This window comes from Plodia interpunctella, chromosome 14 (assembly GCF_027563975.2).
Source record: "Plodia interpunctella isolate USDA-ARS_2022_Savannah chromosome 14, ilPloInte3.2, whole genome shotgun sequence".
Classification (NCBI taxonomy): domain Eukaryota; kingdom Metazoa; phylum Arthropoda; class Insecta; order Lepidoptera; family Pyralidae; genus Plodia; species Plodia interpunctella.
The window spans coordinates 9,566,051-9,583,400 of record NC_071307.1 but is presented as its reverse complement, the minus strand read 5'-3'; the positions used below and the strand labels follow the sequence as shown (position 1 = coordinate 9,583,400).

The window sequence follows — 17,350 nt, the reverse complement described above, 5'->3', positions numbered from 1 at the left end:
AGTCATGAAACTTGTGATTAAAAAATTTCCGTGGATGGATAGATTTTGATCTCGTTACTGAGATCAGTACACATATATCGCAAAATAACTTATAATAAATGCATTGTTTTTGTCGTCGCATTCCTTCGCGTACATTTCCGCGTCAGCCTTAGAATTTTAATGAAGTTTTTTCCAACATATTGTCTGTCATACGCCGGTTTTTGTCGCACGTCATGTGTTTGCATGACTCTGATGATGGGACCGTTTGGTTTTGATGGCATTCTACTTATTGTCATCGATACAATGAGTACTTATATGTACTTATATGTGCACATAATAAAAAAATTATCACTGCAATGTAACATTCAAATTTTTAAATCTATATGTGTAAGTTAGAGACTGTTTTAACATTGCTCGATGGGTTGACCTTTTGTTTTATCGTGTTCAATGTATTTTGTATTTTATTTAATCTCTTTAATGGTGGATATTTTTTTATTTTTACAATATTAATAGGTATTAAATCTATGCATATTTATTCAAAAAATTAACATTCTGAAAAATCGCTAACGAATTACTTTTAATCTCATTAAAAAAAATATCTAAATAATTGTTTTTTTGCGATTGAAATGTTTTTATCACAATGGGACTAAAAATTCATAAGAGAATTTTCATGTTCAATGATTTTAAAGATTGTTTTTTTTTTTTAACTAAAATAAGTACATTCTATTAAATAAACTTCAGGATTAATGTCCCTATTATATGTACCTAGTTCTTTATTATAATACCATAATTCGTATACGCTTAAATCCCCAATCTACTCATCTCTATAGCATAGACTCTTCATGGTTCTATAAAATATTAATTAGTCTATGCCCAGGTTTATTTATGGCGGCAATCTAGAATCTAGGCGTCATGTTAAAGAACCATAGACAGTAATAGACGTGGCTTTATGAAATATTAATTAAGAAGGCCTGTCTCACGGACTTTATATAACCGAGGAACGCTTAATAAAGCTCTTTTCACACAACGTCATGCCTAGATGTTTAATTAAAAAGTTGTACTCCCTATTCAATTACATAGCTCTTTATTAAAGTCTGATAAGTTCACTACGTTGTCCGTTTAAAATCATTTAAAGTCTAAACGAATGAATTTGAATAAAACAAGTTTATTTGTTATACAAATTAAAAAACCACCGACTTTCAATATTCATTTCGCTATAACTTTTGAACGGCTGAACGGATTTTGATCAAACATATCTAAGAACCACCGCATAAAAATTAGCTATCAATTTAAAAAATCCGCATCCAAATCCGTTCACCCGTTGATGAGCTACGGTGTCACGTACACAAACAGACACACTTAGCGGTCAAACTTATAACACTCCTCTTTTTGCGTCGGGCGTTAAAAAGACAGTGGGTATTATGCCTAAAGTTATGCGGCCTATCGATAGAAACAAACGCCGATTGGTTAAGCTATACTATTGGTTGTCATGTGTATAACAGCCTTTATAACACTCTGATCAATTACATCGTACAATGTTGCGGTTGAAGCGGTTAATGTTAGACGGTTATCGACTTGTCGCGTTTATACCTGTATAATTAATAGTCTTGTTAATAGCCCCACATTTGGGGTTCTGGCCTTCCTTCTCTCTCTCTCTTTTTCTCTCTCTCTCTTATAAGAGTATTCCCGGTTTCTTCTGCAGCCATAGAGCATCGGAACCCAACGTCTACTTTCCAACGTTTTCTCCTATAATTCTCAAGATTTTGGGCAACCTTAGTTGTCAGTATTATTTAACTTGCAATGTATATATAATATCTCTATGGTGGAATCTTGCATCTCAACTTTGAAGCAGATGTCTTCGACCGATTGAGCTGATTGATAGCTGATTTCATCAATCAAAAATATTTATTTTCTGTAACAGATATAATGATCTTATAAGTAGGTGTTGGAGTCTCCTTTTAACATATCATAAGATGCCTGTGTCAGGATGCTCCGCTCTTCATTTAACAGTATCTGGAGTATGATCTATATGCTTAATCGATTATGAAATACAATGTGTGCAAAAGTAACGTAAAATTATGCTATAAATTTTTTTATTTACTTGTAGAGGGAGCTAGGTGATTATGCTCGACCGTCACAAAGGGAAGATCTTCCCGCCAGGCTAGGTGTTGCGCTGGGGAACCGCACGCGACAGACATGTCGGAGGTTGTATAGCATATACTCCATATGCTCCCAATCGAAAACGCACTGTCTGCGCGGTCTAGGCTTGTTAGGTTCTGGTAGTGAGTCGACCGTAGTGCCATCTGTTCGTAGAGTCGTGGATCACTTGTGTTGCTTGTTATTCATTGCGTTTAGTCGGCTTTTACGTCTGCGGCGTTTTGCATGTGACGTGGTAGATGTCGCCACATTAGCAGGTTATTACCAATAAGTAACATTAACACGTTATTTTTTTATTTTATTTATTTGTTTTTTTTTCTCAATGTATAGTTTTATTCTTTTCATATAATAAATAAGATAGGGCGTCAGGATCCTAAGTTAGGTACATCTAATTCACCTTTATTTAACAAATCTATAATGCATAAACCGTAACAACTTCCGAAAAGAAGAATATTCTATGAAGAAGTTGCTTACGGCATTAGTCTGTCTTTTGCTCATCTTATTACGTTTTTATGTATGTAAATGTATATTCCGCTTTTTATGTGCAATAAAAGCTCCAATACCAAGCCACGATTGCTGGGAGGACGGACTGTCCCTATATGTAACATTGGTGTGACAGACACATACCGCGTGCTGCAAAGTCGAGAGGCAATTTTAATTGTAAATACCTATTTTATTTTAATAAAGGAAGACCAACAGCTGTTAAAATATCAATAGGTAAACACTTAGAAATCAAAAAAGCTAATAACAGGTCCTCACAAATAAAAATACTTATTTTATTGTAATTTATTTAATATTAATTTTAATTTTAATTTTACTCGAGCGACTGACATTTGTATTTATATTTTGATAACCTTATGGGTCTTTGTTACCTGCAATAAATTGATTTGATTTTATTTATTTTTAAAAAAAGTTTTGTATTGTAAGAAATATGTACGAGAAATATACACTTCAAGTATAAATAGCCATCGACTCAGGGCCAGCACTCGTCCATAATAGTCGGTGTAAAATTATAACTGGTTTCATTTCGAAGATAAAAAGATAGCCAACGTCTCACGGTGCTAATGTAGTCTATTATACAGCTCTCCGGTCGATTAGAAACTTTATTATATCACCGAAGGATAAAATAAGCTGTGTAACAAACATGCCTGTACGCGAATGTAAAGAAAGAAATAATTATTTAATTGTTAAACATAGGTATGTACATTTAGATTTTTAAATATTTATTAATCAACATTGATCGTTCGCTTTCACAAAAATAGGCAAAGAATAACTTTCTCGTATCGCATCTTCTACACTCATCATCCTCCTCGAACGTGTTTTACTTTGGATATGACCACACAGGGCACAAGAAGGACAGTGGATTGGCCCCTTACTTTGTAAAAATTCACAGGCTGCTCAAATGAGATGAGAGCAACAAACAGGGGAAAAAATATATGTCGAGAAAATAGACTTCATTTGTTTTATAATTTGTGCATATTATAAAACAAATTAATTTTCTATTTTTATGGGCAACAAGGTGATGTGTATTATTTATGTGTATTATTTCCGAAGTTGTCATGTCACCCCTACTGGTAGTAAGATTGGTAATAAAAAGGGCAACATAGCTTTTTTCAACAATTATTGCACTCTGAATTCAAATTCAAATCATTTATTCAGAAATTAGACCTTCACAGGCACTTTTTCTCGTCAATTTTTATATTTATAGTTATTTCTCACAAGCTACAAACTACTGGCATTTCGGAACGACCACTGCTGAGATGAAATGCCGAAAGAAACTCATTTGAACAGTATTGGTCCCTATCATGCCAGATCGGCTTACCATTATTGTTTCTTACATTGTTTTTTTTTTTAATAATATATAAAAGTACATACTGACACTAGCAAGCATGCAAAATAATCTCGAAATACCTACAACCTGTCTACCTAATTTAAGCGATCGTGGCTAGAAATACACCAATAGCAATCCTGTTTTTAAGAATACGTGATCTGCTTAGCATCGCGTCGAAAATACACAAGATTCGTGAACGAAAGTCGTGAGTGAGGCGAGTTGGGTCGCGGAGACGACAAGTACAAGTCTCGCCGCGGGCGACGCAGGTTGAGACGGGATTCTCAGTTGCTTTCTGTTATAATACTAAATACAGAACGGCAAGGATGTGTGACTCGGCGGTCGACAATGATTTGAAAAGTCCTGTTGTCATAACCTTTTTCATGAATTTGGCTATCCTTACTTCACTGGCTCCGTGACCTCAAAGTCGATCTTGGCCTCCGACACGAGCGAGCGTCAGAACATTTAAGAATTCTGTCCGATGGCTATCAAGCTATCATACACTGAAATCGTTTTACTATAAACCAATGTGATAATTACGCACATATACTCTATATATTAAAAATATATAACTCCATCTAGTTTGTTATTTTACCGTTTTGACCTCAATAATCTTCGTATATAAATCAATTTTGTATAAGAATCGTCGAATGGGCCTTTCGTCTCAAGTTCTTGAGACTTGCTCAAGAACACTTTTTGGTTTCGACAACCGAAGGTTCCAATGGGTACTAAACATATTTTCTGTCGAAAGCTACCAAAAATGTGATTGAAAATACTGTTCCGTAAAAAAATGGAGAACACTCGCGAATACCTCACCGCTGGTAATAGCACAATTGACATTTCGAACGATTACCAGAACCGGAATGGCGGCTGCATGTGTATTGCGTTGCGTTGCAGGGCTCAGGGTTGCCAGTTAAATGTATCTTACTCCAAACTGATTCATCTGATCGTTTTCCCGTTTGCATATAGCTGCTATGTATCAGGTATAGGGTGTTGTTAAGAACATCACTACGACGCGGCGACGACGCCAAAAGAAAAAAAAATAGGATTCTCCCTGGTCTCAGCGTTCAACGCGACGTTGGCTTGCGCGCTCAGTTTTATTTTCAACAAGTACTTTTTATTCATATATTTAACTACGAGAGTTTGCAATAAAGCAAGTCTTCGCCATTCTCTTCAATAATTTATCCATTCGAATGTCCCGTGTCCAGTCCCTAACAAGTGTCCTTAATTTTTTTTAAAGGTGTCTTTTTACACCTACTTTCTTGGTATTTCTTCTCTACAACGCGCGGTCTTCGGATCCTCAGTTGTCAGAACATTGGCACACGCATATTATCAAGTCAACATCTTTTCCGTATGAAAGAAAGATAAAAATCGTTTATTCGTATACATTATTATCATTCAAACAAACAACATTTGCACACAACAGCGTGCAACAATACGGCCTGCGCTCAGCACATGTCGTGGTCTTGGTCTTCCAACGTTGCCGGTCAAATCCTAGCTAGCTATCAAATTTTGTAAATGCGAAAGCAACTTTGCTTATTACCTCTTCGCGCTCTATCTACTTAACCAATGTTCTCATTAATTTAAAAATGTACACATATACATACATGTAGTTTTAAGTATGGAGAAGGACATACAGTACCTTTCGTCACGGAAAAATAAAATTCACGCGTGCGAACCCGCGGGCAAAAGCTAGTTTAATATAGAAAATAATAAATAAAAATATAACTACATTAATTGCGAAAGGTTCTTAATTAATTGCGAAACTTCAGCACTATCACAAATAGTAAAGGATCAAATTTTTTGAAGAAAAACGTTTAGGGACAGCCCTATACAGTAAGTACTACTACAAAGTACATGGCATGCGTTCCTTGGAAGTCGAGGGAGACGCGTGTCCCGTATTGACAGGTTAATGGGCACTTTTTATGACCTCCGTGGTGTGGTCGTCAACACGCCGTCAACTGGAGATGGCGGGCTTAGCTTCGATTCCTGTCGAAAATATTATAGTTACACTAAGTTTTTCTGCATTTTGTTTCATTAGTTGTGGTCGTAGGACCCACGGTGTTATGTCGAGGTTCTTTGGCCGCATTAATGCTTGCTTATGTTGATAGTTGTTCAGTTTTTATTAATTAAAACTAGCTGTTTGCCGCTGCTCCTCCCGTGGCAAAATGTTATATAAACCTTTGTCCCCATTTCTGGTCTTTGTGAAATTCTCGGGTCTTTAACAATATTTATTCTGAATGTTATCAAAACCCGTCCAGCGGTTTAGCCGTGAAAGACAGACTTTATAACATTAGTTTATGGATATATATATATATAGGAATTATGTATACCCTAGGTTATGTTTTACCCTTGTTACCAAATTTCATAGAAATCCTTCCAGTGAAATTCGCATAAAGGAGAAAGAAGAAAGAGTTCCATTTTTACTTTTTTAAATATGGTACCATAATACTTCCCTTTTCATCTATGCATACAATAAAACTGTTAATGAGCTACGTCTGTAATTGGAGACGTTAAAGAAAAATAATCGTGGGGGTCTTTATGGGACTATTAGAAGCTCAATCCATTATTTTGTCTGTATTTTTGTTCGCAAATACTACTGGATAAAATTGGATGCGGTTTTATAGCGGATAGTCCAACTTAAAATCTGGTATAGGTTTTATCGCGATACGTTGCTTAGAACCCGAGATATTGATAATAATAAATTATAAGCGGACGCGCACGAAACAAACATAGCGAAGCCGCGGGAAAAACCTAATTAATAATAATTTTAGTACTTTTGACCTCAATCTAACCTAATGGAGACGAGGTCTATAGTAGGTACTACTCCACACGCAAGCTTAAAAACTGCTATTAATATTTATCATTAAACTTAGATATATATATTTATATCCAATACGATTATGTGACGTCATTAAAAAGCGTTGTTATATAATAGAAGGCCGTAGGGCTTCAGTCATTTCGTTCTAAACTCATTGCAGACGAGCGCAAACCGCTCGCTTTAATTTGAAGTGTTTTGCATATAATTTCTGACAACGCCAGAAGCCAAGTCACAAACACAAAGCCTAGTCTGCGCGAGCGCATTTAGAACGCACGTCAAAAAGCGTTTGGATGGAATGTTGTTATGTGGTAGGGTAATCTCAGGTAGGGTTGGAGTAGAAATAGGCAACGGCATACAGTTGTATAATAGTATAATAGTATAATAGTATAATACAGTTGTATAATAGTATAATTAATAAGTAAAATGACCTGTGAACAATAAAAAAATACTGTAAAATTTAGAACACTTTTCCGAAACATATTAAAACACTTACCCTTCAAGGGTCTATAAATAATTTAAAATATTTTATTATATATATATTTTATTATTATTACACCGTACTGTGGTACGTGCCGAAATCGTTATGGTAATGCATGAGTCAAAATGTGATTTCAAAATATCAAGTGGAACAATAATTTAAAATTTTGAATTTAGAATGAAAGAAATAAAAATCATGCGAGCGCGCACGCGATATGACTAAAGAGGTCATAATGCGTGGCGTTACAATGTTTATGCGATTCAGTGTATTGGTGTACACGTCTGCGTTTCATAATGTGACGTTTTTTAAACGCTAATGTTTTAATCGTGGTTAAAAGACGAATAACACTTATATAGAAAGCTATTCTTGTTTTATCATATATTAGTTATAGTATCTAAAGATAACTGTGACCGACTGCGAACCTTCGAGATGTGGTGGCTGCGCAGAATGTTCAAGATTCCGTGGACCAGTTTTACATCCAATGTCAAAGTACTGCAACGAGCTAAGTGTCAACGCGAACTGATGACCACTATTCGGAAGATGAAAGTTTTGGTTTCTTTGGGTCTTAGCCAAAGAAACCAACTTTCCTCTCCTCAACGAATACAAAGGGGACCCCAGTTTGAATTTCTAAGACTGATTCTTGAAGGCATAATCCCTGGCAAAAGACCTCCTGGCCGCCCTCGACGGAAGTGGTTTGATTACATAAAGGATTGGACCGGACTTAGATACAGCCAACTGAAAATAGCGGCCCAAAGCCGCGAGGTTTCCCGTACGCTGACCTCCAAACTTCAATTCGAAGATGGCACCCCATTATGATGATAACTAAAAACGACAAGGTCTTCGCGTTGTCACGTCGTGTCGCTCGTGTGAACGAGGCCCGAATCTCGTATGTTTTGAACCGGTACCATACTATAAATAATATTAAACCAATGCCGTTACGTAGTAAATAATATACTCAACTATTTCCTCTGTAATATTATTTTTAATATTACACCATATTGTAAATAATAAAGTACAGTATGTGGGCAATTAAATATAGAGATTAATAAATGACGACGGTTTAAAAAATCAACATGGAAACATAAAATGAACACAAATTCTTTGCAAAGTGGTATGTAGTTCCGCCCTAACATAGGACTCCGATGGATGTCGAGGCGACTAAGGTACATAACATTTGAAAGACGACAATACCATTCCCGAAGAGAGTTGACGTCAGGCAAGTGCCGTGCCGGCCGGGTTTTAAAATCACAGCCGAATTTTCAACATTCTAAAGTTTATTTTTTACGCTGATCCCGGACTTGGCGGCGTCACAGCCCCGAAAGAAACACGCGACGATGAAAGAGAGCGACAATAGTTACACCAGTTATACAATTTTCATTTAGTACCTACTTTATGTTGTTTTATTCTTTTAGTATATAATCGTTGTTTCTAATATCCGTCAAGTTATATTTTGCAATTATTTTTATAGACGAAAACGAAACTTAGATCAGATCTTTATGTCACAGTAATAGTGTCGAACTTGCAATGTTGTGTAGGTTGATTTGCCGCTGACAGTACAAAAGTTCCGTCTCATTAGTAACATCTTGTCTTTCGTAACGGACCCATGGCATTAAAAAACAATCAAAGAAAGACGTGCTCGATATAAAGACCGGAAATATTGAATAAGATTAGCCTAGTTTACAAATATCATATATTAATCATGTGTGGAAATTTTTAAAAGTAGTAATGAACCTTATGTCTGTGATTATAGGTGCTAATAGATATTGTAGGAGGTTCATCCTTTTCATCCAAAAATAACGAAAATGTACGGGTTATATTGATTGAATTGAATATAGCGTTGTAGTCCACATTTAGCAATCGCGATTAATATGTACTTTTGAGATAATATATTGTTTTGGTATGTATACGCATGTCACATATACTTTTTGTACAAAAACCCGATTAGGCAAGACCGTGAGTTCGTGTCCCGCGTGTTCGAGTCCTGAACTTTTTCATCTCAATATTTTTTAAATTTTAATGAATATAGTGATATTAAATAAAATTTCTCCCTTATTTGCGTGTTGGTCTCTCAAAGTTATTGGGTCTGAGCAAAAATTACATGTGGCAAAAGTTACATTTTTGTAAAAAAAAACTTGAAAAGAAAAGGTCTTGTCATTGTGATAATATTCTAGTAATTCTTCCAGTTAGATTCTTTCTTATTACTAGTGTCAAATTTGATTTAAATCTATTTAGGCCGGTTGTAGTAAAATATTCTGTCATATGCCTTTCAGCAACTTGGGCAGTATATATATTTCTAGAAATTCAATTTAATTTTATTTAGGTACAATCTGTTCTCGAAGTCATCAAATGAGCGAGTTTAGTCGCCAGTCATCTCGCCCAGTTTACAAATATGAACTGTTGTAACAAACTAACATACATTAAGGAGCCATCAGAAGCGTTTAGCAAGTACTCCTGACATCGGAAGGGCCCGGCGCTGCCCGAGCGTGTATAATTCCTTATTGTTCACCATCCATCTTGATAGTCGTCACTGTGACGAGCGGAGCGGAAAGCGGGTTGAAACTTTGCCTAGATTTGACGATCTCCGCCCGACCAATGTTCGTTTAAATTAATTTGCGTGCCTGTTACCTACATTGGAGGACTCGGCTTCGATGTAAAAAGATCTTTTTCAGATTAACTTTTTTGGATGTAGCTCTCTATAATAATAATTATAGTATATAAATGTGGGATTGTTTGGCAAAATAAACAATGATATCTTTGTGAAAGTTTTATTTTCAGACCAACACCACGTTCATCGTAAAAGAACAAAATCGCCATTACTCTTCTTTCTCGCTCGCTCTCATGGCTCCCTTTCTTACATCCGCTGCGTTCCATTTTATACTAATCTCTATCCCACATAAATTTGAGTAATAACTATAGTAATATATAAATATTATTATAATAATATTAATTATAGTAGACATAGTTGAGATAGTACGCCCTAACACAAGTCTCAAACTTAATTTGGAGCAAACTAATGTATTATTTGCACCTATATATTTATTTAGAACTTCCTTCTTATATGCTGTCATATCAAAATTCGCATGTGACAAATGTTCCGAAACCACTACTTGTTTTCATCGAACTTGTATCTGGTTATTTATAAGATAATTTATCACCTCGTTGACGACCTCGGTGGCGCAGTGGCAAAGTACTTGCCTCTGAACCGAGAGGTCCCGAGTTCGATCCCCGGTTGGGTCATGATTGAAAATGATCTTTTTCTGATTGGCCCGGGTCTTGGATGTTTATCTATATATGTATTTGTTATAAAGTATAGTATCGTTGAGTTAGTAACCCACAACACAAGTCTCGAACTTACTTTGGGGGCTAGCTCAATCATGTATTTATTTATTTATTTATTATTGTAGGAATAAAGCTATGTAGCAAAAACGCTATGTTTACACTCTCAAAATATACTTTACTCTCCCATGATGACACTAATAAGAAAAAGAAACTCTTAAATAATTACAAAAGAATAAGTTAAAACTGGCCTCGTGAATCTCTAACCATTCTTGAAACCGTCCTACAGATTGGCTCGATAGTTTTTAAATCACCGAGGAAAGACGCGACGCGCTTCAATATCGCTATATCTTGTGTAACATGACCACTCCCTGTATGTTGTGATCGATTTGTATGTTGTCTGAAAGGCAAGCTCCAGTGGTTGACGGCGATGCGTCTCTGACGCACACAAAGTGCAGTGACATAGTGAAACATGCAAATATGTTGGATATATATTGAAGACCGTGGTAAGAATTACTTAAGCTATTGTTAAATCAGATTTAGTAAGAAGTTGGAATTATAAATCAGTGAAGTGATTTTTTTATTTTTTTATTTACTAGCTTTTGACGACCTCGATGGCGCAGTGGTAATGTTCTTGCCACTGAACCGAGAGGTCCCGGGTTCGATCCCCGGTCGGGTCATGATGGAAAATTATCTTATTCTGACTGGCCTGGGTCTTGGATTTTTATCTATATATGTATTTGTTATGAAACATAGTATCGTTGAGTTAGTATCCCATAACACAAGTTTCGAACTTACTTTTGGCTCAATATGTGTCATTTGTCCTAATATATTTATTTATTTATTTTCTCATCTCAAAAACTGTCTGACCGATTTTTGTACCGTTTTTACCAATAGAAACTATGATGGAACCTGAAAGGAGATTAATTATATAATAAATTACAGTTTTTCCTTTTTTTGTTTCACCCAACCGAAGCCGGGACGTGCCACAGTTTTATATATTTCCAAGTAGATAATAGTAGGTCATCAACACTATTATCTCACTTATCTTGCGTATTCTCAGGAGCAACAGTGAGCTCAGGTCAACTCTTCTTCATATGTTCATAGCCTGTTCTGTTATTCTATACAACCTTTATATCGGCTATAAAACTTAGAGCTTAGCTACCATTATCAGACCATAATTCTAACGGCGGAGCTAAAAGATCCATTTAATACTATATCTCGATGTCATAAAGTTTAATTTAGAAAAAGTTTATTAAGAATGGTAAATGTCACAGATAACTAACAAAACAGATGCTATTGAAAGTGTTGTTATTGATTTTCGAGAAGCCCAAGAAATGCTGGCTTAATATTGTCAATGATGTGTGGCATTGTTCTGATTAAGGATGTAAGCGAACCCTGTGCTCCAACGCTCAACGGCTAAGGAAACAATCACAGAATTTACAACAGTTTTATTTTGGACAACTCTATTGAAAAACTTTACATTTGACTTTGACAAGACTTTGACATAAAATGGAATACATAAGATGGAACGTTAAAATTTTCCCTATTTTACATATCCCTATGATCCCTACTCGATATAGAGTTATGCGATACACGATTTAAAACATACAAGGAAACAGCTAGATGGGTGAAACCATAGGCAAAACGATATTTCGTAAAATACAATATGTTATCTATCTCTTCTCATCTTTGTCTATGGTGACCGCACAGTTCAAACACTGGCGCATTAGACGCGCACCTGGCTTCAAAATGCTCGTAACCTCAAGACGGGAATTATTTCCAAATTGCCATCATAAAAAACTCAGAAATACTGTAATCGAGACGGCAGTTCAACTTCGAGAAGTCAACTCAAATATGTAATTTAAAATTGTGTTTATGAGTCAGGAATATGGCGTTAATATGCGTTTGTTTAACCGAATTAGAAGGAAGTTAAATTGAAACAAGGCATGTCATGAGGCATGACATTAGATATTTTATACAAGCAGCGCCCCGGGGCTTCGCTCACATAAAGATATCGAAATAAAACCTACGTGAATTTTCACGAGAAATGTTGCTTTTTTGAGGGAATTCGCTTTAGAGGTGCCCTCAGACCACACGTACATGCTTAAGTTTCCTTAGCTATTTTTTTATAGATGCTCATAATATATCGTAAGCGACTGCCCTCTATATATATTTTCTAATTAAACGTCACATATATGCTATTCCAGGATATGTTTTGTAGTTGGTGTACCATCTCTAATCTGCAGTTCAATTTTTTGTGTGAATGCGATTCATTTTAAGTTCCTAAATTGAACTGAGTTACATTTGAATGGTTCCGTTAAAAGTTGAGTGTAGGCCAGCACAGCGTTTTCTCACCTGCTTCCTCAGCCGTTGAACGTCGAAACCCAGACTCACACTTAGCTATCATATCTTAGCTTAGTTATCATATCAAATGGAGACCACACTATGAATAGTAATTGATTGAGGAGCACACGTTTTTGTATCGAGTACAATCAAGCTTAACACATTTTTATAGGCGATGCACGACTGATTTCATGCTTTTGTTTCTTGAATGGATTCATAATAAGAGCAAGAAGGCTTTATGAGTAAGAGGGATGCCAGATTAAAATGTGGCCGTCGAAATTGATGTGATGAAAGTGTGATGAAAGCCAATGCGAGCATTACTTACTTGTCCTAACTACTTAATCGGCACTTCAAGATGTACGTATCTGTTGGAAATAGCAACATTTTAGTTTTGTCTATGACTTTTGTCTTTGGTTTTGTTTCCCGCTCTCACGTGCCTCCATCTTTCTTGATGAATACACGTATTTCAACAATTTTGACCTTGACTTTTTATTCATTAGCCCCTATATTACTTACAGTCCTACTAATATTTTACTTAAGTAACAAACAGTATCGTCAATGTGTACATATAATATTATATTTACTTATATACTTTTCTGTTGGCATATTTCTCCTTCCCTACTGTTTAAAACACTCATTCTGGTCGCTTCTGACCACCGGGTATGACCTATTGAGACCCACCTCAGTACACATATAATCCTTTTTGAATTCTGCAACACAAACACTTACCTGTGTAATAAATGCTATTGTTTTTTTGCAGTTGTGTTTTACTGCGTCTGGATGTGTTGTGTTGTTGTCTTTAGAAATAAACGTTTTACCTATCATGTGTGACAAGAACACTGCTGTTTGACTGACCAAGTAGTGTTGTCTCTTTTCTAACAGAGTTGTCTTTGTTGCAGTGATGGTGTGATACCGCATGGGTCTGGCTGCGGCGCTGCTGGACGCGGCGGCGCGCGGCGATGCGTCGCGACTGCCGAGTTTGCTGCGCGCGCAGCGGGCGGACGTCTGTGACGAGGTGTGTGGAGTTTATGATTAACTAGATGTTGCCCGGGGCTTCGCTCTTGTGGGAATTTTTTAGATAAAATATAAGCTATAGCAATCTTGTATAATGTACGTTTCTAATCGTAAAATTATTTTTGAAATCGGTTCGGTAGCTTCGGAGATTACCCGCCTCAAACATACGCTTACCTCTTTATAATAATAGTATAGATGTACAGAAAGATAAAATTATTTTTAACCCCCGACGACAAAAGGAGGGAAGTTATAAGATTAAAGGGTCTTTATCGTAGCAGCCAAACACATATTGATGTGTTTTTTTGAAAGATAATTTAATCGAGAGTTTTCTTAACTATGTTTGGAAAATGTATGTTCAGTCGTCTCTTTTCTAGCAGATGAACAGGATGCCAGCAACTTCGGAGTGTGGGACTTCTTATGTTTTTCATTTAATTTGTAATAAATGTCACAAAAGAAACTCACAAAAAATATAAGGCGATTCACACACGATATTAATCTGCCGCGCGATCCCGCGACGAGAGGTTTGTGCGCGGGGTTCAGGCGATTATCATAGAATCGTGGGGTACACGCTGCAACGCCGGGTGAAAAACGCCTTAGACATTAAAAATATATAAATATATAGGTACAAAATACAAATTATGATCTTGATCAATATGTTTCAAGGCATTCTCCCTGTTCTGTTGTGCTACGTCGCATATTTATCGTAGAGCGTGGCCGCTTCGTCGTTTTACACAGGTTTTTTGACGTATGTCGAGGCTTGAGTATGTAAAATTGTAGTATAATTATTACTTATTCCTAAGACCCTGTCAACTTTGATATTACATAACGACGTTGGTTGTCAATCGCTTATTTTACAATGTACCGGTTACTTATAATGTCATTTGTACAAAGTTCACAACTGCAAGGTGGCACGCACATGCAAAGAGGGTGAGTCCATCGAACTTGTCTTCCAAGACAAGACTTTATAAAAGTAGTCATGGATGACTAAATATACTAGACAAGACATTCTTACCATGTCTAGCACTACAAACGAAATAGTGGTGATGTAATGCCCGTCTGTGAACCGAAAGGTCGCAGGGTCGAATCCTACTCGTGCCACATGAGTTTTTATTCAGATTTGTTCAATCCTATTCCAGTTTTTCGATCTCAACTAATATCCTAATCCTATCCTAACTAATGTTATAAATACGAAAGTTTGACGCGTTGACGAAGCGGCCACGCTCTACGATAAATATGCGACGTAGCACAACAGAACAGGGAGAATGTTCTGGGATGTTCTGGGATGGGATGGGTCTTGGATGTTTATCTATATATGTATTTGTTATAAAATATAGTATCGTTGAGTTAGTATCCCATAACACAAGTCTCGAACTTACTTTGGGGCTAGCTCAATATGTGTGGTTTGTCTTCAAAAAAAAAAACCTTGAAACATACGATCAAGATCATGATTTATATTTTGTACCTATATATTTATATATGTTTAATGTCTAAGGCGTTTCTCACACGGTGTTGCAGCGTTTACCCCACGTATCTATGATAATCGCCCGAACCCTGCGCACGAACCTCTCGTCGCGGGATCGCGCGGCAGATTAATATCGTGTGTGAATCCCCTTATATTTGTTACCTCTTCAAGCTCTATCTAACTCAACTAATCTTCTTGAAATTTTGCATACATACAGTTTGAATAAAACCAAAACCAAAATACCAACTGTAAAGAAGCGACTTTTCTCTAATAGAAAAATTACAGATTTTAAAAATTCACTAAAAAATATAGACTGGAAGAATATTTTAAGCCACAAATCAGCTGATCTTCAAAATAATTATAAAAAATTTCATCTTGTTATACAAGATCTTTTAAATAAACATATACCTTTACAAACAATCAAATTGAAAATCAAACCTAAGAAATCATGGCTAACAAAAAGTTTGAAAAACGCATGCCGACATAAGAGAACCTTAAAAATAATACTTAATGAAACAAATAGCGAGGTCATAAGGAAATATTACAAAAATTATAGTAAAATATTAAAAAAGGCTGTAAAAATTTCTAAAAAACAAACATTTACAAGACAAATAAATAACTCTGATAATAAATACAAAACAATGTGGAAAATTATAAACACAAAGACTGGGAAATCTTATATAAATAGAAATAAAAACATTAAATTAAAACTAAATAACGAAATAATAGATAACCCCAATAAAATTTGCGACGCATTCAATGACGTCTTCACTATCACAAATGAAAACTTACCCCCCAAAAAAATGCAAAAAATACCACTACAAAACATAGAAAATCAAATAAATTCAATGTTTTTAACACCAGTAGACAATAAAGAAATAATAGGCATAATTAAAACCATGAAAAATAAGCATAGTTAGGGGGTGGACGACGTCCCCCCAATATTAATTAAGAAATGCGCGGAAGAGTTTGCTCTACCTTTGACTCTCCTCGTGAATCAAAGCTTCGAAAGTGGCGAATTTCCTGACTTATTAAAAATAGCCTTAGTAAAACCAGTCCATAAAAAAGGAGATACCACTTCGCCTCAAAATTATAGGCCTATAGCACTGTTATCGAGTTTTTCAAAAATATTCGAAAAAGCAATGTGCAATCGCTTATATTCTTTTTTGGAAAAATACAATATTCTAGACGATTCTCAGAATGGCTTCAGGAAAACAAGGTCCACAACAAAGGCAGTATACAGATATATCCAAACCGCTCTATCGCACTTAAATGAAAAAAAATACGGACTCGGATTACTACTGGATATGAGCAAAGCTTATGAAAGTGTAAATTATGGTATTTTACTGTCAAAACTTTACAGTGTGGGCGTTCGCGGAACAGCTTTAGACTGGTTTAAATCTTACCTATATAATCGGAAGCAAAGTGTACAAATAGAACATCTAAATAACAACACTGAAATAGAAACTGTAAGATCTCAAGAAGAAATCTTAACTTGCTCTATACCCCAAGGAAGTGTTTTGGGATGCGTCTTGTTCCTTATATATATTGATGACCTCCCAAAATTGATTAAAAAGAATGACATAGTTCTACCAGTACTTTTCGCAGACGATATTTCAATACTTATAAAATGTGACAACTCTAAGGAAGCAAATGAATTATTACATGACACAATACAAACTGTGACTACTTGGCTCCAAAATCATAATCTCAATATAAACTACACTAAAACAAAAATTATACAATTTAGACCCTATACAAAAAAACCTTTAAAAATTAATTTGAACATAAATAACCAGGAAATAGAATGCGTTGACACATTCAAATTACTTGGCATAATCATTGATACTCACCTAAATTGGAAAGCCCATATAGAGTTAGTGAAGTCAAAACTATCTAGTTTTACTTACGCTCTGTATGAGCTGGTCCAGAGCACTAGCACAGAGGCAGCGTTATCCGCGTATTACGCATATGCATACTCTCAACTTA

The 17,350-nt window shown here is 35.7% G+C and overlaps 1 protein-coding gene across 4 annotated transcripts in view; it reads left to right on the top strand.

The window, feature by feature from the left end:
• dgo (diego) overlaps positions 1 to 17,350 on the top strand; it is a 112,147-nt gene that overhangs the window by 68,794 nt on the left and 26,003 nt on the right. For 3 of the 4 annotated variants that reach the window (XM_053754402.1, XM_053754403.1, XM_053754401.1), the window contains one exon: positions 13,785 to 13,900. In XM_053754402.1, coding sequence (XP_053610377.1) covers positions 13,802 to 13,900 — 99 coding nt within the window. In that variant the 5' untranslated portion in view covers positions 13,785 to 13,801. Of the gene's footprint in view, positions 1 to 10,983; positions 11,046 to 13,784; positions 13,901 to 17,350 lie in introns of those variants that run through there. The other variant, XM_053754404.1, reaches the window with a different exon arrangement.